The sequence below is a fragment of the Eptatretus burgeri genome, chromosome 7, assembly GCF_056783735.1.
Source record: "Eptatretus burgeri isolate ZD-2024b chromosome 7, Ebu_testis_v1, whole genome shotgun sequence".
Taxonomy (NCBI): domain Eukaryota; kingdom Metazoa; phylum Chordata; class Myxini; order Myxiniformes; family Myxinidae; genus Eptatretus; species Eptatretus burgeri.
In genome coordinates, this window is record NC_140967.1 from 26,448,789 (window position 1) to 26,475,798 (window position 27,010).

The 27,010-nt window shown below is 40.9% G+C and overlaps 1 protein-coding gene across 3 annotated transcripts in view; it reads right to left on the reverse strand.

Moving 5' to 3' along the window:
- SLC37A2 (solute carrier family 37 member 2) overlaps positions 1–27,010 on the reverse strand; it is a 72,435-nt gene that overhangs the window by 19,941 nt on the left and 25,484 nt on the right. For 2 of the 3 annotated variants that reach the window (XM_085887762.1, XM_085887764.1), the window contains exons 7-13: positions 20,415–20,581; positions 19,365–19,402; positions 18,644–18,697; positions 4,834–5,016; positions 3,680–3,770; positions 2,609–2,671; positions 1,354–1,439 (exon numbers count right to left, since the gene is read on the reverse strand). In XM_085887762.1, coding sequence (XP_085743888.1) covers positions 1,354–1,439; positions 2,609–2,671; positions 3,680–3,770; positions 4,834–5,016; positions 18,644–18,697; positions 19,365–19,402; positions 20,415–20,581 — 682 coding nt within the window. The remainder of the gene's footprint in view (positions 1–1,353; positions 1,440–2,608; positions 2,672–3,679; positions 3,771–4,833; positions 5,017–18,643; positions 18,698–19,364; positions 19,403–20,414; positions 20,582–27,010) is intronic. The other variant, XM_085887763.1, reaches the window with a different exon arrangement.

Below are 27,010 nucleotides of genomic sequence, written 5' to 3' on the forward strand. Positions count from 1 at the left end.
GACTCTCAGTTACGAGTAATAATGGTATATAAAATCTGAGAAATAAAAGTAAAAACTGAATAACGAATGTGGAAAAAAATATATATTTAACCCGTTTAAAAAGGATAGAGCATGGAGATATAGAGAGGAGATAGGGAGAGGAAGGGGGAGGGTGAGAGGGAGAGGAAGAAGGGGAGAGAGGAAGAGGGGGGGGGAGGGGGGGGAGAGAGAGGAGGGGAGGGAGAGGAAGAAGAAGAGAGAGGGGAGGGAGAGCAGGGAGAGAGGAAGAGAGGAGGGCAGGGAGAGAGGAAGAGAGGAGGGTAGGGAGAGAGGAAGAGAGGAGGGGAGGGTGAGAGGAAGGAGGGGAGGGAGAGAAGGGAGTGGGGGAGAGACAGGGGAGAGAGGGAAAAGAGTGGGGAGAGAGATGGGGGGGAGGAGGAGGAAGTTTCCTTCTGTATCCATCCTGTCCACCCAATTCCTCCTGACCCCGTTGTTTGTCCAATCTCCCTCTATTTTGTCCTTCAACTCAACTGTTTGTGTCCCCCCCCTACCTGTGCTCCTGTTCCTTTTGTCCTGTTGCATCCTGATCCATTTCGTGTTCTAACTCTTCCACATGCCTCGACTCCACACAAAAGTCAAAGGTTGGTAACCATTGTACAGGCTTCATGGGCTGAATGGTCTCTCTGTCTATTGAAGTTCCTTGGAAGGGAAGTCACCGATTATATATTGTGAACCGTGGTGTCTGGCCGTGTGTTTGTTTGTCTCCCGTTTACGGCGGCCGCTTCTCACACTGCATTTGAAAAGCTCAACATTCAACTTTGAAATGACAGGAGAACAGGTGTGAGTGATGTTGATGCCAAATTTTATTTCGCAACCAGGATATTTTGCCCTCTTTTGAGACAAATGCAACCTCCGCCACCCCATGTAGCATCACCATTTTGCGGTGGGTAGTACAAGTACCTCAGAACTTTGACTTTGAGCAAAACCAAGAGTACAACATAAATGACCTTTTTTAATTCCATGAAATATTACTTAAATTCATAGATTAACTTAAACTTTTCCCCTCACTCTGGACAGATACTCTTGCAAGCTTCTCCTGTCACTTGGGATGGGTTACTCTTCCTCGTATCAAATAAAATAAATGATATAGATCACTAATGACCTTCAGGAAAGGATTGTATACACTTCCTGACTTGGTTCGGTCTACCAGTGCCACACCTACACTTCATGACTTTTAAACTTCCAGCCAGACCAAAACAAATTGTTGCTTATGAAATGCATACTCCTACCAACATCTCTCCAAATAAAGAAATACATACATGGACAAAGCAGTTGATATTTCAGCCATGACATAATGAGACACACAGAACACACCATGGGTGCTGCAACAACAAGCATCGCTCCGCAGATGGTTGCACGACCCCCAAAGTAATCAGAGAGAATGCCAGCCAAAATGCCACCTGCACACATGCATACATTTCAAGCTCGACTGACAGTTTAAAACAACATAACAACAATAATAACTGGAAAGGATCTGAAAATGCAAAGCCTGTCCACGTCCGCTTTGTATCCGGACTTCTTCTTCTTCCATATGCTAAACATGATTTTAAAAAAGACATACAAAAATATTAATGTTAGGCGACCTCGATCTTTTGACCTCAAAACCAATAGGCTTCAATGACCCAATATGCAAACCCTGCTCAAATCTCAATCAGATGGAAATTGATAATTTTGTGACTGACCGTTTGACCTTCGAACAATCAGCTTGCATTTTCTTCAGTGACCAAATACGCAAATTCTTAAAATTTCAGGTCATCAATTTGATGAAAATTGAAGATTTTATGACGTTGCCCTTTTGACCAAATTATTAATTTGTCTTCCCCATATGCTCATAATAAAGCCTTGTTAAAAATTTGATGATAAAAGGTCAAAAAAAGTTACGACACACAGACACGACTGCAAAATCCCACTGTGCGGGGGACGGGCTAATAATAAGCAGCAGGCAATACAAATGACAGCCGTGATAAATCCCAATGTCATGTCATTGATAGGAACACAAAATCACATGGGTGAGGTGCAACACGACTCTACTTCAAACTTTTACACCTGTATCCACCGAAACACAGCATCCTACAATCTTTACAGCCATTTACGTATAAAGTGTGCATGAATTGGGGGTGGATAAATGAAGTGAAATTTGAGAGAGGAGATGGGAAGAAACAAAATATCAATCCCTGAAAATTTACATATGAAAATACCCAAATGATTGTTGTCCTGTTTGTGTTCCCGTCTGAACAATGGCTCATGATGTAGAGTCCAAATCACAAAGTAACACACATTTGTTCATCGTCTATGAATGTCTATTTCATGTTAAAGGATACCAATGTCTCATGTTTTTGTCCATGTGGTTCAAAGCTGTTAGCGGCACCTCAATGTGCTCCTACTTTGAATAAAAAACTCTTCAATGAGCATTAGACAACTGTATAACGATGGAACAGACTCAAATGTGAACCTTCCCCAAAGATGCAAAATACGTCACAAACAATAATGAATCAATTCTTGCTCTTTACTGTAAAAAATTAAAATTAAAATAAAAAGGGTAAATGTATTATTTTACAATATATTTTACCTATGAGGCCTCCGACATCAAACAGTGTGGACATGTTTCCAGAATCTTTGGGACTGAGATGAGCTGAAGGGGGAGGAAAGAATCCATGAAAAATAACATTTAAACAAAATACACACACATTAAATACCATTCACCTGACATCAAATCCATCTCCATCACTCTGAAAACAATGTTCAAACAAGCAAGAACCTCTCACGCATTTATAAAAACTCATACACGATTTTGAAAAATAAAGCAAAAATTTCATAAAACAGTTTTAATAATTTACAGCAAATACGTGCTCAATCGATTTTTCCTTTTGCACTTGCCGTGGACAAGATAACAGTTATTATTCGTCATGTCATGAAGCATCTGTCATGAAAAGCAAAAAGCCCAACATGGCTCTGTTTTTCATTAAATCATGTTGAAACCCCCACACTTCCCACCTGAAGCAAAGTTGAAAGATGGCAAAATGTTCCATCAGGAGTGAACCAATTTCAAATTTTGAGTTAAAACGTTTTCCCCCCCATTCTGAGCCCTGTGACCATAAGTCCCCACCCCCTGGGGAATGAGCCGGGGGTCAAATCAAAAAAAAATCGTTACATATTTCATGTGTCTCCAAATGTTGATTGCAAATACAAAGGTTCATTTAAAAATCTGCCCGTAATTGCATTTTTCGGTATTTGACCTTTTTAACCCTATCCTAGGGGGTGGGGCCAAAAATGGCATTGCTCTTTCACCTTCTTGCCATGTGGTGATCATAACTACCAAGTTTGTTGAATTACTGCCCAACCATTTCAAGACGAGATAGCATGATGGATAGACAGACAGACAGAGCAAATTACAATACCCCATCTTTTTTCTTTCAAAAAGTGTGGGTATAATCAAGAAAGGTTCTGGACTCCATAAGTTGTTGTTGATTGGATTAGCCCTGGTCAGTTCTGCTCAAACAGTGCTGCAGAACAGAGATAACTGATCGATTTCCCAGGAGAGACACAAAGATCCCTCCCATAACAGGTGACACGTGTGTAACTCTATTAGACATGGAAAAGGCGATACGACAAAACCAAGCAGAGGGATCAGCAATAATACCTTTACTGGAGATGTACATCGGCAGCCAGAAAAGGAACGTGTAGCTGACCAGCTTTGCAAAGAATAAGCACAGGGAGAACTCGATAACACCCTGCACGAGAATTATGGCAGGGAAGGTTATTAAACGTGCAGTCAGTGTGCAATCGACATGGTTTATACACAGTACGTCATGTTGAATGCATTTGGCATTTGATCAAACAATGAACTAAATGACATGCAATTTGTTATTTTTTTAAATAATAAGTTGGCCCATGGAATAGTTTATTACAGAACTAATGCACACATAAACAAACTGACGATTTACTATTGATTGTTTATATAAAGGATTTTCTAAACACCCTCAGAAGTATCGATAATACATTGCTGACCTATGGACCACCCATCTCACAACCTAAACAGATTTGCGACAATTAATTTGATGAACCAAATGTTGGGAAGGTATTAACCAACATGGGAAAGAAGATGAAGCAACATTTCGGGTGTGAGCCCTTTTTCAAAGCAAGAACATTTGAAAAAAAAAAAAATTCTTATTTTTCTGTGGATGTGGACCGACAAGTCCATATAAAATGTAGTTTTACATTGTCTCAGCAAAGTTTGCCTGTTTTGCATTCCCATATGAGCACAAGGCTCATGATGCTGGGATTGCAAGTTTAAATCCCTTAACTGTGTTTATCTTTCCAGTCTTTCTCGTCAAATGGCGTATCACTGCGAAGATTTTTTTCCATATTCCTGAGTGTTTTGCGACCCATTTGCTGCACCAAGAAAAACACTGTCTGTCGACTCCCATTCAAACATTAGGTTTAACATTAACATGGTAAGTTAAGCATCAACATCAGTTATAGTACATGTGGCAACAAACATTAGTCTTTGCTCAGAACTTGTTTAAACAGAATTTATACAAAGGTGGGAGAAAAATAAAACAAAAAGGTGAGCAATTGATGAATCAACAGACACTCATCAACCAGCAATTTCAAAGTATCAACATCGATGAAGTTAAAGTTTAAGAATGCACATCTAATTCGACCACACCAGAGGGTTTATTTTACAATCTTTAAATAATTCCACTATAATCATAAAATCATTTAACCCCCCACCCCACACTACACTCAACAATTCACCCCAAACACCTCTGCTTTGCAGTAAAGAAAACCTACGGGTATCTGTAATGCATGCAGAAAGCTGATGGCCTTGGCAGGACGGGCTACACCGTCCAATACTTCAGAATCAGTGGGGAAATTACTTTCAAAGCCCCTTGTTCCTACTGAGCCATATGCCTGGTCCTGTGTGGGCAAATCAACGGCGGATCCTGAACGTATCAGACACTCCCTATCCAGGTCCTGCAAAATAATAAAAAGCCAAACAAAAACATAATTAGAGCGATCGGAATGAAATTGGAGAAATTGCTGACACCATGATCCTGTCAACTCGTACTCCAATTGGAATTCATACGCCATTGATAAATTTTAGAGGAAAGGTCAACAACTGCTCAAGTACCCACTATCCAGGGTGACCATAAGTCTGGAAACATAGATAACATTGTCATTCTGTTACAGTTTGGTTGGATGATAATTTCCCGAACTGGGTTGGACGACGTGGCCCTGTGGAGTGGGCTGCACACTCACCAGATCTGAACCCCCTTAGTTACTTCTTCTGGGGTATGCTGAAGGCGCAGGTTTATTCAGTGAAAATCAGACACAAATCATCTGAGGCAACACATCTCATGGATGCATTGGCAGGGATTGATGGAAATGCTGCATTAATGCACAGTGTTCATTGCAATTTTGCACAGTGCATTTAACTGTGCATCTCTCATGAGGGACAACACATTAAACATGTAATGTAATGTCATTGAACACATCATGTATTGTAATGCAATGTCAATACACCTATGTTTCCAGACTTTATAGCCATCCTGTATTATGGGATAAGTAGAATCTTCTGCATTCTAACAATAAGGTGCAACTGGCATTTTAAAATTTTAACGATTGAAATTCTCAGTTCATCTCGATGTAAAGCAAGTGTTAGGTGAACAGTCATGTGATGTGACAGGAATTTTTTGAAACCAAGATAGGATAAATCAACCTCAGCAAGGACATTCAGAGTTTTCAATGTGCGTTAGCTATAAAATAAAAAACATCTTAACTTCAGTATAGAAAAAAATACATATATACATATATATATATATATATATATATATATATATATTATATATTATTTAACGAAAATTAAATTATTGTTGAAATGTTTAAATAAAGTGAAAAATTATCTTGTATCTCAGCAATAGTCGAAGTCCAGTCAATAAACAACTGATAATTTTACAGACAGAACAGACAAGCCAAAGGACCAACATTACACAATCGAGTCCTGCTATAATGAATCTTGTGTTTGACAAGCACACTGACATTTGGTAGATAATCCAGTTTTAATGAAAAAAAAAAAACTTCAACCCAATATAACGAACATTAAAATGTGGAATCTTTATGCTAGATATCATCAAAATCCATCGAGTCAGGAGAAAATAAGCAAAATGTATAGCCAGTTTGTTAAGCACCATTATGACCAAACAAAAAACTACAGGTTTATCCAAACAAGTTAAATGTTGAATTTATAGGGGTGGGGTGGGGAGGGAGACAGGAAAGAGTCACCGAATAATAAATTTGATTCAAGAGTCATTAGAACGAAACCCTACGATATAAAAACCAGAAACGAATGGTGTGATGCATACTGATGAAGAAGTTGCATGATAATGGAATATGAAGAATAAGCAGAATGACTATTTATAGACTTTCAATTGGGGCAAAAAAAGGAGGCGATTTGCAGTTATAAATGTTCAAGGTTTTGCAGTTGTGTTGAAAAGTGTTCCTGTGCTGACAAATCATGTGTATGTATATATATATATATATATATATATATATATATATACATATATATACATACATACATATATATATATATACATATATATACATACATACATATATATATATATACATATATATACATACATATATACATACATACATATATATATATACATATATATACATACATACATATATATATACATATATATATATACATATATATATATATACATATATATACATACATATATATATATATATACATATATATACATACATATATATATATATATATATATACATACATATATATATATATATATATATACATATATATATATATATACATATATATATATATATATATATACATATATATATATATATATATATATATATACATATATATATACATATATATATATATATATATATGATACGATAGAAAGAAAAAGAACTGTATAATTAATTTAGCACTTTTATACAAGGCACACTAGAATGTTCATAGTAAATAAAGTTAAATTATATATATATATATATATATATATATATATATATATATATATATATATATATATATATATATATATATATATATATATATATATATATATATATATATATATATATATATATATATATGTATGCTTCTTGCCCCAGAGGACAGATGGTGAACCGGACATGATGTCAGTGTGTCGAATCCAACAAAGAAAATGCCAAACGATTATCACATCATCATTGTTGACATTGTTGATTCAAAGTTGTGCAAGAAACAGGAAACTGTCGCAAACTGAAGAATCGGGGATATACTTTACGGGTACATGTTTGAACCTACGAAGCTGGCTCTTCATGTCGTGTGTAATGAAACTAACAGAAGCATGCACAAACTTTATGCCACCCTGTCTGTTCACGCCACACCACCGTGAACGGGTGAGCAAAAAACAAATTCTACAAAAAAGAAGGCCCCTCGATCACAAGGGCTTTAAAATGTTTATTTCGTTAGAAGCACACAAAAAAAAAATAATAATAATAATTAAATGATAAAACATCTCTTGGGGAAGAATGGTCCACACTTCAACAATGTTGTTCAGAATATTGAGGCCCCCAGGCCTTCAAGCTGCATGCCTCAGTTGCAGCAAAAACCACTGGGCCTCAAGTCACAACAGCAAGTCAGTCCACACCACACTACAGTGCACTCACTCTAATATACACATCACGAGTCCATTCCTAGGCTCATGTGGATACTTGACATCTGCAATTAAAATACTGTTCTTCAGTAATAATACTCTCATATTTTATTGTAATACGAGTAAGGGTACCCCGCGTTGCCCGGTGCTATTCTAATCCTGTTAGCAAATGAAATAATGTCCATATAAAATCTTAACTTTATTATACGACAAACATAAAAACAAACTACAAAATAAAACATAAAAAAGGAAAACAATACAGTTCAAACATAAAGGCTTACCGTAATTTACAAACAGGTCTCTCAGACCTCAGAAGAAACTCGGTGAATAAGGTGGCATTGCATATCTGGTGGCTTTCTTCAGGATGTGCCTTTGCATTGTCCAGGATGACGAGGGCTTTAGCGCTAGGACGGAGGTTAGTATTCTCACAGAAATGTTCCCTAATTTCTACAGCAGCACAAGTATCATTCCAGTCCATGTATATGTCATGGGCCATCCAAGCAGTGTTCTTGGAACGATAATGAACTGGCAACATTTTCACTTCCTTCAGTGCCCATGACTGGGTTGGCTTTCCGATAACCAATAACTTAAGCTGATGGGTACCAGCTGCGTTCACACATGTCAGAATCGTAAGGCGTTCTATATTTTTCTTAAAACCAGTGCTGGAAGTTTCTTCGTCACTTGCAAGGTCCAATGTGGCAAACAACATCAATATAACCCAGTTACATCTGCGTTATAAGCTTGGTCAGGAGTTTCATTATGCTGCTTAACCAAATGTTGCAACTCCACGACATAATCCTCGGAAGCAACAATATCAGCAGAACTATTCTCTCCTAACATAAGTGACATACATATGCCATGACGACACTTCCAGCAAGTAAGCAACCCAGAGTAGTACTGTATTTCCATCTTTTGGTGGAATTCCTTGGCCAAGGACCCAAGGAACGAGCCAATATTTTTTTTTTTTTTTAAAGAAAAAGTTATTTGAAACAAAGTGCAAGGGTGCCAATATTTTTGGCCACGACTGTATGATGTACAAAAAGAAAATTCTTGATGGTGCACTCAAGCATTCCAAGATGGTAGCTCTCAACATAATCGAGCATTCTAGCACCACATTTATCTCTATGAGCAGTTTGTCGACTGTCCGAAATAGGTTCAATTGTCCTTTGCTGGTTTTTCTTTGACAGCTGGAATTTCGAGAGAGAGAGAGAGAGAGAGAGAGAGAGAGAGAGAGAGAGAGAGAGAGAGAGAGAGAGAGAGAGAGAGAGAGAGAGAGAGAGAGAGAGAGAGAGAGAGAGAGAGAGAGAGAGAGAGAGAGAGAGAGAGAGAGAGAGAGAGAGAGAGAGAGAGAGAGAGAGAGAGAGAGAGAGAGAGAGAGAGAGAGAGAGAGAGAGAGAGAGAGAGAGAGAGAGAGAGAGAGAGAGAGAGAGAGAGAGAGAGAGAGAGAGAGAGAGAGAGAGAGAGAGAGAGAGAGAGAGAGAGAATGCCTCATTTTCATTATAGCGACATGTTGAGTACATTTAGCTGCAAAAATAGAAGATATAAATGAGGTAGACGAGATGATTTCCCTAATTTTCGTCCTTAAAGTGAGCCTGCAAGTCACTTCTATACTCTAATCAGACCATGAAAGAGTGAGTACGTCAACACAAGACAGCAAAACGTCCTTTCCCCCACTCTTTCCCTGTACTAAGCCATGCCTTCTGTGAGTAATTAGCGAGTAGCAGCTTCCTCCCTCCCTCTCTCCAGCCTCTCACCCTCCACTCTCAGATGTCTATGGGCACATCGCCACAGGCCGGGAGCACTACAGGAGCGTGAGCTCTCTTTCTCTTTCCCTCTCTCTTTTATGACCGACTTTTTGTTGTCGTTCATTTGGGTTTAATAACCCGCCACTGAGTATTGATATGATCTTAGAAAGGGTACCCTGTGGCTGTAGGGAGGTGATGCAATCACCGTCTAAGAAATATGTTAGTAACGTATTCTGATAAACAAGAAACTCCTGGATCTTGGTGCATAACAAAGACTTTTTTGATTCTTGATAACGTTGTCCCATGACAGCAAACACTTCAATGTGAAATAGCAGATTTGTGCACGTGGAATCAAAGAAAAGGCATCTATTCAAGGCATTCCCCATTGACATAGTTGACATGTGATAATAGCAGAAATAACTTCTGAAAACAAAAGGGATAGAGTTTTTGCAGCAAAACCTGGCAATGAATAATGCAGTGGAGCAAGGGAACTTGTCCCCTGATACAAGCTTGGAACCTAGAACGGCACTCAACTTTGTCGGCACTCCATCTGTACAGGTTCGACAAAGGTTGTTACATTGTATGTCCTCTGCCTCGGAAAAAATATATATAATAAAACTCTGACTTTCTTGAAAACATCAATACCCTTTGTGGTTCTCAATAGGATTACAAAAGAGAAACTCCTCTGAAATCTCCATCACTAATGTATCGATCGGACAAGAACAAGTACCTGATAATCTGAAGCAACATCAGTCAACTCATCCTGTCAACCTACGAATAACCAACAAGGTGATCTTCACTTCAGCGATGACTTTCACCTCCACTGACTGACGCTGTAGTGTTATTAGAGAGCAACAATGCAGACAATCTTTCTTATATTCTCTTGCCTCAGCATCAAACTAATAATTTCCATCACACAAAGATGGACCAAATTCTCTCCAATGGTATGTGGTTAAAGGTCCCATGACACTCAAAACTTTCTGGTTATTATCTTGCCAAAACGAAGTTTTTGCAAGATATGTTAGTCAGCTTGTATGTTTCTTTTTTTGTTGTTTTTGTTTTTTTGTTTGTCTGTAATCACGTATCGATCACTCTGCAGAGCAGTTATCATTGGGAATTTTTGTAATTTCGCACATCAGAGTCCTATAGAGGTCCCTTTCAGCGCATAAAATTTTCAAGGTCAAGGTCAAAGGTCAAGGTCACTTTGTCGCAAATCAGGGAAGTCGACGAAACCTTTATTTTTTGAGTAATTTTGATCGGATCGTCTTCAAAAACTTCATGGGAATATAGTTCATGGTCTGGCGCTCAGCTGATTAATTTTTGGTGGCGATCGGCCTTGACCTCCATGGTTAGCGCTGGAGGTTGAAAGTTTTTGACCCCAAGGTAAAATTTTGAAATCTTAGATATCATATCGAGTAATACCTCATATGAAAGCGCTTGATAAGTGCTTTCCAGATCTGTCAAAAGTTTGACGCTATGATGTCATTTGATGACGTCATGACGAAAAAACGGATTTTTTTCATGGTTACTCTGTAGAACGATTCTCATCGGAATCTCTCGTAGGCAGATATTCCTCAAGGAGTCGCTCCTGGTGGATAGCAGCTCTGTTCACCTCAGTGTGACCTTAAAGAAGTCACACGTGGTCGCCTTTTGGCAAGATGGTTTTTTTTTTAATTTATATATTAACTTGACCTTCCTAGTGAAGAAATCACCCATGCTTCTTTTTCAAAATCAACAATGGGATAATCAGACCAATATTTCGAACATTTCTAGTGCTTTTCACAACTTGCTATGCCCCGTCCCTCAAAAAAGTTGAGTTCAGCGAACCGCACGTCACGTGACCGTTGACGTCATCTCCAGAACGCGACTCGCACAGAATGGATTGATTAGACGTCGCGCGCCATCTAAAATACGTATAAATGCATTGTGCACATGTGTTTGCTATCTCACCGATTGTCTTCTGATGAATGAATGTCTAGTTGGTATTGCTATGTCTAAGTTATGAGAAATAAATTACAAGTGGAGGCAAGCTAACAGCACTGTTGTTGTACATGCACTTATACCAAGGCCGTTGGCATGTGAATTACTTTTTAATTAGGGAGCAAGCATAATTCATTTCAGAATTTTCTAATTTAAGACAATATTGGTGATGCAGCATGTTTCTGGTGGCAGCAAAAAAAAAAAAAAACATCTATACACCGAGGACAATATGCTCTTCAAAATCTCAACGTTTTCACAAACGTCAACTGCATGCCTGGTAGGGTAAGATTCGCTTTCGATAATGAACGTCCCTGCTTCTCTGATACATCGACAAAGGTATCGGGTGGGCAACATGCTTTGTAAAGGCACATGAGGAGTATATCTTGTTTCTATACAAGTGGGTCAGAATAATACAGTTTGCACCGGCACATAAACGAATATACTTTTTGCAATACTGTAAAGGAATTAATACTGACTGCACATGGTAATTTGCCCAAAATATTACAGCAATTAAAATGTAAAGTACAATTATTAAATATAGATATATACATATAGTATAAAGATAATGAGCAGACCTGCACAAAGAAATGAAAACTGCAACAGAAAAGAAATCTTCTTGTTGACTTGTGTATACCCTTGCAATGAAGCTTACAAACAAGTAACAATACAGGAATACCCATGCCCACCCAAGATGAAAAATAATGACGACAATAAATGTCCATTTGGATATCTGACAAAATGCCCACTTCACGCTTCCTCAAATCCCCGATACTCCTATTACACGGCCTCATAGCCTCGGGACTCTTACGTATTGACTTATACATTGTGTGCATGCTAATACAAGGTACTTGTCAACTCTCGAGTCTAGACTAGTCCGATAAATCCGTCGTCCGTCCGACTAGGCCGATAAATCTGACGTGCTGTAGCTTTCTTTTATTATTCTCTTTTATTCATTGTTTCCTACTGGCGCTACATGACGACAGTAGGAATAAAATGAATAAAAATGCAACAGAACGTCAGATTTATCGGACGACTAGAGAATTGTGTCACAAGGTGTGTTCTGCACACAAGTTTTCATCGTATCCGGACAGCGAGATTGCTTCGTTTTATGCTCGGAGAGATCCGGCCGATGACATGCGCTGGCCTTGCTTGCGATTCATTCGCCGCAGTGCAACATGTCCGTTGCGCTGCGCTGGTCACCTGACTAAAATATATCTGATATCGAGCAGTATGCAAGTCGAATTTACATTATTGAATTACGAATAGGATTTTGTCTAACCAGTTGTTATTGCCAAGTCTTCCTTCGATGTCGTCCCGATCATCATGAACGCCGGGAATTTAATCGCCAGTTTCCTCTGCTTGTCCTGCTTTAGGCTCGAACTGGTAAGGCCGTATTCTATTTTCAGCTGCCTGAACTTCACCTCCCGCGACTACGTTATCCGACAATTCTCCATCTGATTCAGACCAAAATCCTTCATTTCTCACACTCACTGTCGCTACCAGACAAATCAAAGTCCATGTCATCCATTATTCAAAACCAAATGCTTGATTTTTGTTAAAGCAGAAATGAACGAAGTGATTGAGTCGACCAATTGAATGTGGAAACACACAGTAAGCAAATAGAATCACGTAGACCACCAACCCGAGTAATTTACGTGCAGCCTTTGTCGTTCTGGAGATGATGTCATGTGGGTTACGCCCCTTTCAGTAGATTTCGGCAGAATTTTTAGGGGCGTTCGCGAAGAGGTTTGTTTTTTTAATTTTACATTTTACAGAACGAGTATTGTGAAAAAACATTGTCAGATCTGAAATCACGATGAAAAACTCCAAGAGATATATATATATATATATATATATATATATATATATATATATATATATATATATATATATATATATATATATATATATATATATATATATATATGCAATTTCAGTACTTTTGGGTGTCATGGGACCTTTAAATTTGCTGGGAAATCTGTTAAGAAATGATGTATTAAATTTCCACTGCTGCCTTTGCTGTCAAAAAGGTTACCGATACATCCAACCATGCTTGTTTGATGCCACTCTCCTTCCTCTTGAAATAAGCAACATCCTTCTCATTATGCTCAGTTTGACATTCAGGTAGGGGACAAAAAAAATGGAAATACCAGAGGAAATGATGGACACCATTTATATTGAAAGGAACAGCTTCAACACAGGTGTGGCCCGTGTGTTAATTAAGCAAATAACATACCAGCATGCTTAGAGTCATCTATAAAAATGCTGCACAGGCCTGGTTGCTGATAATTATGGCGAGCATGGCTGCAAGAGGAGACTTCAGAGACATTGAAAGAGGGGTGCTTGTTGAGACGCGTTTGACAGGAGCTTCAGTGACAAAGACAGCTCAACTTGCTGATGTTTCATAAGCAACAGTGTCAAAGGTAATGTCGGCATAGAACTCTTTGGGAAAGACATCAGCAAAGGGCAACAGTGGGCAGAAGTGCACACTCCAGGATTGTGATATCTATGCATTCATTTGAAGTACAAGGCAAAGCAAGCAAGCAACTACAGATCAACTGACTGTTCATTTCAACCTGGGGCACGAGCAGTCAGTGTTATCAAAAATGGTCTGCTGAGAATGCCACATAGCGGGATACAATCGTAGAGTTGCAGTACACAAACCACTCATCACTCCTGGCAATGCACGGTTGTGAGTCTGATGGTGCAAAGAGCACAGACAATAGACTACCGAGCAGTGGAGAAATGTGATATGGTCAAATGACTCATCCTTAACAATGTTCTCGACAACCAGACAAATGCACGTGCAGCATCAACCTAAAGAACTCTACAACCATGAGTGCTTGGTTTCCAGCAGCGGAGGGTTCTGGTGGTTCTATAATGTTGTGGGCGCATTTTCCTGCCATGGTTTGAGTGCACTCATTCCCTTAGAAGGCAAGGTCAATGCTCATCGCTGCTTCATGATACCGAGTGATCATCTTCACCCCAAGTTGCAGGGAGGGGTGTCTTTCCTGCAGGCATTTCTTTCCTGCTGGGAGGAGTGTCTTCCAAGATGGCAATGCCCCCATCCACAGAGCACATGCAGTTGCCCAATGGTTTGATGAGCATGACACTGATGTTATCCATATGTCATGATCTTCTCAGTCACCAGATCTGAACTCAATCCAATCAAGCATTTATGGGATATTCTGGAACGATACCTGAGACATCATTTTCCATCTCCAAACAGGTGTGAGTTTATTGATTTTCTTGTGGAAAAATGGTGCCGCATCCCTCCTGCAGAATTTCAGAGCTGATGGACTCGATGCGGTGGCGCATACAGGCCGTACTGGACAAACATGGCGGCCCAACGCCCTATTATTAGGTGACTTTACATTGGTGTTTCCCTTTTTTTTGTCCACTACCTGTTCTTTGATATGAATCTTCAGACTTGGCTTAATGCAGTCAGCAGTGTGACTGTGAGCAGATGACAATGGAGCTGTTTGACACCACAGCTTTTTACTAGCAATATGTCTCAGTCTGTGAGACAACCATTTTATAATGAGATGGCCTTTTCAGGAGATGGGCCTGATTTTGACCAATTTCCCTGAAAATATCTGCTATTCTTCCTCCACTCCAATCAGTTCATCTAACCACATGCTTGTCAAAGTAGACATCTCTCTGGCTGTTCTTAGAGAACCATCTCAGTGCCGTAGAGTCTGGCATTTCACTCAGGCCGACTGGAAGGTACTTCAAGCAGCCATCAAACTTCTCGACTGGTCTCCCATCTCTACTTTCTCCGACATAAACTCATCCTGGGAATTCATTCAAAGAGTCAGTCTCTGTCTGTCTGTCTGTCTGTCTGTCTGTCTGTCTGTCTGTCTGTCTGTCTGTCTGTCTGTCTCTCTCAGATTTATCCCATTGCGCCTTCAATTGTCCTACCCTTCCTCCCGCCCATGGTACACTGAAGCTTGTGGCGAGGCAGTTGCCCTCAAACAAATTGCCTTCGCCTCATGCAAAGCAAATCCAACTGAAGGCAATCTCAGTTACTTCCACAAAGTTCGGAACAAGTGTGTGTCTACCCTCAGGAGAGCCAGAAAACAACATCTTTCTAATCTCAAGTCTGAACTCTCAAACCTCTCTCCCTCCAAATAAATCCTGGTGACATCTAGTTAAGTCTGCTTCTGGTGTATGTTCCCCCTTCATCTTCTCCCTTACCTCAAATGGCCGCATAGCTGACACGGCACGTGAAAAGGCTGAATGCCTAAATGCCGTGTTTGCTTCTAAATATTGTGTCCCAAACCCCTTGCTCTCTGTAGCAACCTTACCCAGTCGCACCCAGCTGCTCCTGGACTCTGTGCCTTTTCTCATGACAAAGTGGAGAGCTTGTCGTCAAACCTCGATTCAGATTCTGCAACCGGTCCAGACAGCATCAGCCCACGTGTCCTAAAAACCTGCTCTGCTGCTATTCTTTACCCCTCTCTGTTCTATTCACCCTCTTATTTGCTGAAGGTCATCTGCCATCTGCTTGGAAATCAGCAAACAATACCACTCTGCATAAAAAGGTGCAAAAACAGATTCCTGCAACTGCAGACCAATCAGCCTTCTCCCAATCATCAGCAAGGTTATGGAATCCATCATCGCTTCAGACATCAAATCCTTCCTCTTCTCCAATGGCTTGATTTCCGATCATCAATTTGGATTCAGAACAAATCACTCCACCCTGGATATTCTGCTTCTGCTCTCCCAATAATGGATGGAGATCCTCAATGCCGGACATGAAATCAGAGCCATCTCCTGAGACACATCGCATGCCTTTGATATGGTATGGCACCCTGCCCTGCTCACCAACACTCTTCCTATGGTATCCAAGGACATCTCCACTTACGGTTCGCAGACTTCCTCTCCTGTCGCAGTCAACGTATGGTCCTTAATGGAGTTCTCTCATCCCCTCTTCCTGTCCAGGCTGAAGTTCCTCAAGGCAGTGTTCTGGACCCTGTTCTTTTTGTGGTTTTCATCAATGATCTCTCCTACTCTCTGGATCTTTCTCTTTATCTCTTTGCTGATGACTCTGCCATACGATGTCATCCCTCAGATGGGCAAGCAGCACCATCTTCACTCTGTCGATCTGGATAAAATCACAAGCTGGTCCAACATGTGGAACATGTCTTTCAATCCCAACAAATCTCACACTCTCGCTGTGTCTCTCCGAAAGGACCGTCTGGAACCACCCCCCCCCACCCCTCCTCCCACCACAATCGACTTTCTCAACAATTCTCTTTTAAAAAGTCCTTTCTTTCAAGCTTCTGGATCTCAATATCTGCCATGATCTTTCCTGGGAAAGCCACATTTCCAAGCTGGCATCCAAATCCAGTCACCAACTGGGAATCCTCCATCATGCAAAGTCCTTCCTTGACACACCTGAGCTCCTGACCACATCCAATGCTTTCATCCGAAGGCTGATTGAGTACTGCTCTCCCTTCTGGGCTGGTGCTCCCGCCTCTCATCTTTCTCGGCTTCACGCTGTGGAAACCAAGGCATTTAGGATCATTGCTATTTCCTGCGATGAGGCTGAGTCATTGGGCCTCTCTCTCTCTCTCTCACCACAAGCAGGTCAGTGGTCTTTCTGTCTTCTACCGTCTCCTCTCCGGTCTCGCCCCCTTGCTCGGGCTATGATATGTCCCGCCCATATCTTCGCAAGGCGCTCAAGGTCCGCCAGCAACCCCCTTCTGGTAAAACTACCAAAATAAATAATCACTGCTTATCTTCATTCTTTCATTCCTCTTTTTTTCAAACCTTTGGAACAAACTCCCACACTCTCTTCAGTCCCACACTTCCCTCCAGGTCTTCAAAACAGCTGTTCACCTCCATCTCTTACCGTCCCCCTTCCAAAACCACGATCTTTTCTACCCCCGTTAATCCACCCCAAACCCACCTCCTTCAAATTCCCTGCTTTCCTTCCTGAAAGTCACTGTCGTGTAAGAACCTGAAAGTCCCTGTAGTGTCCATCTTGTTTACCGTGTACCCCGCCCCATCCCTCTCCCTTCCACAGATCTCCTCATGTCTCTATTCACCACTGTTTTTTTCCTTCCCTCTCCCACCCGTCTCCTGCTCCCCCTGGCTGCATGTTCTGTGTATGAGCTCTCATACGAGCCTTGACACTGGAAAAAAAAAATTGCGACAAAACGTAATGTGCTATCAGCCAGTGCTGATAATGATTCTGCAGCTTGTTTTAAATACTGCACCTCCACTCCATATGATAAGAAACACATTGAAAAACTATTGATATTCTGGCTTTATCCAAAAGGTCCTCCCACAAAGTAATTTAACATAATATGCACAAAACATCTCATTAATATTCCTGACCCTGGAAGTTCTGTCTGCAGCATTGCATGTTGCGAGTGTCAGGGAGGAATTAACACCTCTATTTTTGACTGACTGACAGTTTTTCCAATCCGCTTAGTTGATCCAGCTTCGTCTTGTATGCCAAATGGACTTATCTTTGAATGAAGGAAAAAAATTGAGAAAAATTAGCCAATTCAACTTGTACTCCACATCGACTTGTTTGCCGAAAAATATGGTCTTAATAAAAGCCACAAAAAACAGTCTTGTTCTATCTAACATTGTAGCATTTGAAACCTGTAATCTGTTTCCCCCAAGCTGACCAAGTTTCAAGTCTTGAAAACGCAACATCCCTGTGGTTTGTTGAGACTTCAAAATAGAATGCAAGTACAGTGTGTCAATTGAAGCCAGCAACTATATACTTAACAAGGTAGTAATTTATTATCTGGCTCTTTACTCATGCTCTTGGATGTCAAAACATGAGGATTGGATTGGACGCCTCTTAAGGTCCAACAAAACATTTTCATGAACGTCCTTCCAAAACCAACAGTTTTCAGTGTTCCAAAGAAATCTTTACAAACTTAGCAATCACAACCTCTTCCCAGATCAGCATTCATACTCTGAAAAAAGTGTGAATTTGCTTTCTTTTCAAATACATCATTATTTTACAAGTTGAAAATATCTAAATGTTTGTTACAATTACAATGGGGATGGCAAAAAAACTGGAATCATGTAAGCACAAACGAAAAAAAAAGTTGAATGAAACTCCCTGTTAAAGCACTGGCCAAAAAAAAAAGTGGAATCATGGAAGCACAAACGAAAAAAAAAGATGAATGAAACTCCCTGTTAAAGCACTGGCCACCTTACCTCATTCTGAATACTGAAGTAATCCTCATTGGATCTTCGATCGCATAAATATTCCTCAAAAAAAAGACAGATTGTTGAATTATAAACACACATCAATCTCACATGTAATTTGAAAGAATACTGATGGCAGTATTATTTTTTTTTTTCCCAAGAACATTAATATTCTGCAATCTATTCAGTTCAATGGCATTTGCAGCAAACACATTTGTATTAAAAAAAAAAAAAAAAACTAAAGACAAGGATCTTTCTGGGGAATTAGTGCATGATTAATCAGTCGGGTATATAGCTTCATAGCTCTGCAACTCACGTGGACTAGAAAAATTTCAAAAAAATAAAAAGAGGGAAGATATGTTAACAATCATATTTTTCTTTTAAACCCTATGAAAATGAACATGCAAATTACCCGCAGGAAAAATATCAGCCATCCTCTTGTTACTCAAAAATGTTTGCTTTTGAGGGAAGGATGATTAAAAAGGTATCAAGTTATGTCAAGTCAAGCCACCTTGCCCAAAATACTAAACCTCTTTCACAACAAATCTCATCTCCATATTTTTTATGCAACCATACAATCTTCAATCAGTCTGGATAGACAGAACACCACATCTTTCTCCTATCTGTCATTCTTCCTAAGTATCCCATAATTGACAGTTCATCACTTGTGCCGTATGCAATTGCAAAATTCCTCTCCTATTTTCCCAATAAACAATTTTTACACCCTCACCTGATGCTGTGGAGGGACACAGTCAACATCCCTTGGGTCTGTGAATAAAAAAAAATAAGAAGAAGAAGGAGGAGAAGGAGAAGGAGGAGGAGGAGAAGGAGGAGGAGGAGAAGGAGGAGGAGGAGAAGGAGGAGAAGAAGGAGAAGGAGAAGAAGAAGAAAAAGAAAAAGAAGAAGGAGAAGAGGAAAAAGAAAAAGGAGAAGAGGAAAAAGAAAAAGAAAAAAGAAAAAGAAAAAGAAAAAGAAAAAGAAAAAGAAAAGAAAAAGAAGAAGGAGAAGAGGAAAAAGAAAAAGAAGAAGGAGAAGAGGAAAAAGAAAAAGAAAAAGAAAAAGAAAAAGAAAAAGAAAAAGAAGAAGGAGAAGAGGAAAAAGAAAAAGAAAAAGAAAAAGAAAAAAAGAAGAAAAAAGGAAGAAAAAGGAAGAAAAAAGGAAGAAAAAGGAAGAAAAAAGGAAGAAAAAGAAGAAAAAAGAAGAAAAAGAAGAAAAAAGAAGAAAAAGAAGAAGAAAAAGAAGAAAAAGAAGAAAAAAGAAGAAAAAAGGAAGAAAAAGGAAGAAAAAGAAGAAAAAAAGAAGAAGAAGAAGAAAAGAAGAAAAGAAGAAGAAAAGAAGAAGAAAAGAAGAAGAAAAGAAGAAGAAAAGAAGAAGAAAAGAAGAAGAAAGAAGAAAAAAGAAGAAAAAGAAGAAAAAAGAAGAAAAAAAGAGAAAAAAGAGAAAAAAAGAGAAAAAAAGAGAAAAAAAAGAGAAAAAAAAGAGAAAAAAAAGAGAAAAAAAAGGGAAAAAAAGAGAAAAAGAGAAAAAAAGAGAAAAAAAAGAGAAAAAAGAGAAAAAAGAGAAATAAGAGAAAAAAGAGAAAAAAGAGAAAAAAGAGAAAAAGAGAAAAAGAGAAAAAGAAGAAAAAAAGAAGAAAAAAAAAAGAAAAGAAAAGGAAAAGGAAAAGGAAAAAGAAGAAGAAGAAGAAGAAGAACTCTTTAAGGCAAGAAAGGATTCAAGTCAAAGAATGGAGACAATCAATGCCAGATTACAACATGACAAAAATATACGATCATGGCACCTTCAATGAGAAATAACCAGCAGACTATCCCCATCACAGCGATGATAATTCCAGGGACCACGAAGGACCAGCCCCATGCCTTTGTCACCCATGCGCCAGCTACCAGCGAGCCCATTATGTTGCCAACAGATGTGTGCGAGTTCCACACACCCATTATGAGGCCACGTCTGAGGCAAAAAAAAACAAAATAAATCAGGGTTTAAGACATCAGAATTATCATGCAATTAGCATTAAGATTTTTTTAAATGTCACAAATTATTTTTAGGGCACAATCCACAATCCTAAGGTTTACTTTAACAGTCGTCAATACAAGTATATCCCATTACTCCACGAAGAGTAGGTGAGCTATCGCCAGCACCATGGCCAAATTCCAACTTCCTACCCTAACTACTTAGTCAAGCACCAGGCTGGTTCGTGAAAGTCTTAGGCCAAAAAGTACCCCCCCCCTCCCCCGCCCCAACAAGAATGTGGGAATAATTGAGTCCGTTAAAGAAGGGTGGGATACCAGTGTATCCCATCAAAATATATAAATAACTCATACCAGGGTTATCATCAGCCCACAACTGAGAACTACTCTTGCTCAATGTTCACAAAAATTAAACAAGAAAGAGACAAAACACCTCAACAAATACCATATAAATGTCAGGCATGTAACAAGTCATTTAAAAAAAAAAAAACTCCAAATATGACATTGTAACATGTAATGCAACACTTAAGAAAAGGAGGTTCGTCATTAATATTTGTTCAACTGAAAAAGAAAGGAGTTTTTCTCCACCTCAAGAAAAACATGCATACAAGTGCTATATTTTAAAGGGCCACTTATTCATTATGCCTGCAAGGCAAAGGAGGGGAAGGATAGAGTTGGACAAATGGAGAAGGTTAAATGAGGAAAAGGAAGAGGAGAGAAGATAGGACAGAAAAACGGGTAAGACACTGTAGAGAGAGGAAAGGATTCTGGAAGAGGTAAAGTGTCAGTGAAAGGTATATGTGAAGTACATGGGATGAGTCATGAGAAGGTTCACAATCCTTGTTTGTAAAATAAAAAGGTTTTACGGAGCAACTTTAAGCCATTTCAACAAACGTAAGAATGAAGTAGTCCGTTGTTTTGTAGTCGTGCTTGGTCGACAGATAATCATCATTTATTCGTTTTCAGGCTATTTGCAAATATAACATCCTTGTACTTTACTTGTAGTGCATAATTTATTTTATTTCTACAGGGGAAAAATAAGCTACTACCAGAATAATATTCAAACAGATCTGTAACCACAACATTTAGAAAGAGGTGCAAAAGAAAAACAAATGAATTCCACAAGTTGTAGTCACTGCAAGTCAGAGGAAATCTGCTTCTTGGCTTCAGCAGTATTTGTTAAGCACAAACTTTATTATACCCCACAAAAATACCCCACATTCACATAATTATGTGGCAAGGCAGTGGTGATCGAGCAGCTAGCTTTATATCATCAAGAACTGGAGAAGGTTAAATGAAAGTGCTCCCACTTCATCACCTCCATAATCTTAAATTACTTCACAGCTGACTTTGCTCAAGATGAGGCTGAATGTCTACCTCAAAAGCTTGCGTATTCACCACATCACCCTCTGTCCAAACTGTCTCCTGGGCACTGATCTTCCTACCCAAGAAGGAATACAAACTTCAGACCCAGTCTTAACTCTGCCGGGAACAGGCACAGATGACACCGGTGCCTGCGATCTCAAATTCTATTCTGCTGTTCTCGCTTATCCCCCGTCTGCTATCTTCAGCTTGTCCTACACCTGAGACTGCCTCGGTCTGCTTAAAAGACAGCCAATATTGTTGTGGGGACGGGTATCGGTGGCGAGCACGACCGCTAGGTGGAGCAGTAGAGCCGTCTCCCACCAAACACCCGGAATTTATAGGTCGTCACCCCGGATAACTCCAGAGCCGACGGGTCACTAAAAGGACTGTGGTCGCCAATACTTCGACGGCGTGGGGTAGGGTTAATTGCCTGATTTCAATATACCTAAATACCCACGCAGTCTAACTATCGGGAAACCACACCTTTGGCCGACTGTCCGATCCGAGTCGTAGGTAACGACTCGGATCTAGCATAACCGAGCGGAGTTACCAGAGCCGCGCCGGACCAAATGAACAATTTACCCTCGCTATCTCTCAATACACAGCGTGCCAAGCCAATGAAAGAAACACAGAAACGAGCTGGAACATTTAACCAAAGGAATATTTATTTATAACAATAATCGGGGAGGGGAGACACAGAGCAGAGTTATCACCAATAAAAGAAATGTAATATGAAAAGAAAACACTTAAACAGCTCTACTTAACAGACGGGGCCCACGGACACGGACACGGACACGGACACGGACACACACATACCTATCTCGGTCAAGCCGGGCTGGAGTACATGTCCGCTTCGTGCGGCCACACCGACTCCGAACCACTGGTGGGACTCGAACCCACGACCCGAAGTCCACGGATTAGGATCCTGGCTGCTCGACTACCAGACCTGCCCTCCAAAGGACCGCAGACCGCTCCAACCATGACCACGACCATCTGCAGAACCCTCCGCAGTCGCCACGGTCACACGGTCTCCCGAAAAACTGGTCCAGACCAAGCCAATCTCCAACCGTCTGCCACAATCCTCCGAACTGCCGTCCTCTCCTCCTTCTTGAGGAGAGAGGGGCTTCTTCTCCCCGCCACTCGCCTCCTGATTGGACGGTGGGTTGTCAGGCGACTCATGGCGGCCTCCCGATTGGCTGGGGTGCGTGTGTGGTGCTCGCCCTCCGCTCATTGGCTGGAACAAACGCTCTCTGTCCCTCCTCGGAGTGGAGCTTCGACCCGAGGCGACGAAGGCTCCGCCCACGTCCTCAGCCAAAAACACGTGCATAATGGCGACCGGTCGAGTGTGGGAAGGTGGCGTTGTTTTCGTGGATGTAGTAGTAGTCACTGTAGTTGTTGTTTGTGGTAAAGAAATCCTAACTATAAAATAATTTCGCAGCGCACGTACACTTAATCACCCATTAAACCCCTGTCCCCCCCATTCCATCCCATTTATTTCGAGAGAACTGGGTGCTCCCCCACCCTGAACCCCGAGGACAACAAATTGTTTTGCCCTCTAACATCTTCCTGTACACCCCCCCCCACCCCCCTACAACATCCAACATATATTTGAGGACGGGACCCTACCTAGAAACACATACTTACCGATATAACTGATCTATAGGACCTGGCTGTTGTGTGCAGTAATCTTCCAAATTCGCAACACAAGGAGGCAAAAACACATCGTCAACTACAAGCTAGCGAATGGTTAGCCAGCCAGTTTGCTTACTTCCAGATGTCTATCTTACTTCAAGCAAAGTCATACAATCCATCATCGCACCTGCCAGTCTTTCCTTTTCTCAAATGGCCTAATCTGATTATCAGTTTGGATTTGACTGAATCTATGGCAAGAGATAAAAGCTCTCTCTGGACATATCTTGTACATTCAACAAAATCTCGGGAACTGCTTGCCGTGCGTGGTATGACAGTCCTTTTGCCATTGTTGTACAAGGCCACCTTTTCCCAAGCTATTTGGTTTCTTCCATTCATGATGACAGTGTGTGACTCTCAGAATCCTCTCATCTCCACCCCCAGTAGAGGGAAAAGTGCCCCACAGCAGCATATTTGGTCAAGTACTGGTCCTCATATATATTCATGCTCAATATGATGCTCTGGTCCTCATATATTGCCCCACTTGCTGTTGACCTGAAAAGGATCAGATATCAGTCTGACACTTGGAAAATGTCATTCAAATCCAGACAAAGCTCATATTCTCACTCCATCTCTCTTTTAAGACCATAAAATACACCCACCTATCTATATCAATATAATCAACCACTGGAAGAGGTTCAGTCTCAAATTTCTGTGCCTCACCATCAGGCATAGCCTAACATAACCGGCAGCCCATGTATCGACGGTAGTCTCTCAAGACAACCACAGATTGGGCATTCTCCATTATGCCAAGTCCTTCGTTGGAAAAATCTAAACTTATCACAGCCGATGCAAGGTCTTTGTCTGTCGTTCAATGGAGAACCTCTCTCCCCTTTCAACTGCTTCTCCCATTTCACACCCATCTCTACTGCATGTTGTACAATCCAAAGCTCTCCAGATTATGCCATTTCCTACAAAAAAGACTGATGCTCTCTCATTACAGGCACACGTCTTGCTCCCTTCGCTCTTTCATCCTGACATGTTGCATGCATTCTTCCAGTAACCCCTTCCTTCTGAAACTCCCAAATCCAGGCTCACTGCTCACCTCACAACTTTGTTTTGTCTCCTCCCATTTGTGGAACTGCATTTCTGAATCTGTTCCATCCACCTTTCCTTTCCAACAATTCAAATTGGATGTACACCACCTCAAGTCATCTTCCATCCTGATGAGTGATCCTTTTGACCATTATTGACCTAACCTTTATATCTGCAGCTTGCTATATTTCCTTCTCTCTCTTCAAGCCTCCAGTTTGTTTTCCACTTTGCTTGTTATACTCACATGTTAACACACTGCTTGACTTGTATGTATTAATAAACCGCTGGACAGAATGAGTTGAAAACTGGTTGTTGACCTCGAGGTGTGCATGTGAAACTTTTGAGCAGTTGGAAAAAAAAATTAATACTCATGAAAGTGGGAACATTACGAGAACTGAACCGCTGGAATGAATGTTGAAAATGAGTGGTTGTCCTTGGGGGTGGGGGGGGGTGTACAGGAAGATGTTAGAGGGCAAAACAATTTGTTGTCCTCGGGGTTCAGGGTGGGGGAGCACCCAGTTCTCACGAAATAAATGGGAGGGAAGGGGGGGACAAGGGTGGAGATGGGAGGGGGGACGAGGATGGAGATGGGAGAAGGGAATGAGGATGGTGATGGGAGGAGGGTGGAGGGTGGTGATGGGAGGGGGACGAGGGTGGAGATGGGAGGGGGAACGAGCGTGGAGATGGGAGGGGGACGAGGGTGGAGATGGGAGGGGGACGAGGGTGGAGATGGGAGGGGGACGAGGGTGGAGATGGGAGGGGGACGAGGGTGGAGATGGGAGGGGACGAGGGTGGAGATGGGAGGGGGACGAGGGTGGAGATGGGATGGGGGGACGAGGGTGGAGATGGGATGGGGGGACGAGGGTGGAGATGGGATGGGGGGGACGAGGGGGAGATGGGATTGGGGGACGAGGGGGAGATGGGATGGGGGGACGAGGGGGAGATGGGATGGGGGGACGAGGGGAGATGGGATGGGGGACGAGGGGAGATGGGATGGGGGACGAGGGGGAGATGGGATGGGGGACGAGGGGGAGATGGGAAGGGGCGGGATGAAGGGGGAAGATGGGAGGGGTGGGATGAGGTGGGGGAGATGGGAGAGCGGGCAAGGGGGAAGATGGAAGGGGGCAGAGCGAGGAGGAAGATGGGAGGGGAAAGGATGAGGGAGAAAATGGGAGGGGAAAGGATGAGGAGGAAGATGGGAGGAGGCTGGCAAGGGGGAAGATGAGGGTGGGCAAGGGGGAGGATGGGGAAGATGGGAGGCTGTGGGGCGTGAAGTAGATGATGTCGTGGAGGATACGGATGTGAAAGAGTTTAACACTGTAATCCCATCCTCATTACAAACCTAATGTGGTTTGAGGATTCAAAGAGCAGAGTGATGAAGATAAACTTCACAATTGGGGTGGTAGGAAGAATGAATTAAGGCACAAAGAGAGATACCACTGTATGAATGTGAAGGGAGAAGGGGCATGGGTTTTATAGCTCTCCACGAGTGAAAAAGGCAAGGGAAGAAGAGAAAGCAATTTGGGAGAAAGACACTTGTAAAAAAGTGTGGGAAGATTAAACGTTATGAATTTGTCGTTTAAAGGATTTGTATTGACAGAGAGAAAGGGGAGGAAGAAAGAAACAGTGTGGGACTAAATGATTTCAGAATGAGTGAAAATTATGAATGATTTTTTTATTATTTATATGTTTGTTTAGATAAGGAAGAAGAAGGGGGGGGGGAGAAAAAAAATAAATAATAAAAAAGGAGTGAAATTAAAGGAGAATGAGGGAAGAATAAAATTTAACTTGGACTTGAATAAAAAACAGGTCTGTTCAACACATGGAAGGTTTAGCGAGCTGAGGCAGATGCACAAGATCAAATAACCAAACAGCGAGGGAAAGACGCAGCGATGAGCACACAATACCAATCAGAATGGAAATAAACACAGTGGACAACAATCAACAGCATCAAAGACAAATCCGGAACGGTTTACTTAACTTTTGAATCAGGTCATTCGGAGATGAGAGAATAGGCTGCCAAACCCGGAAACGACAAATCCTTCTACGAGGATGTAATAAACTGTTAACCACATTCGGATGAAACATTTACGCCATCGTCGCTGAAACTTTCTGAACTCTTCAATGTCACCCATGCACATTTGCAGAGTTCATTTTTAAAATGCCCTGCACATTTCATATTTGCTGTGCAAAGTAAAATACTCTTTTGAAACAATGGACACAATTTAATGTCTCGTATTATGAAGCAAAATGTTTGTTGGCCATTGTAAAAATCCAAATCTTGCATCGATTTAACTTTTTTGGAAGAAAATATTTGTAC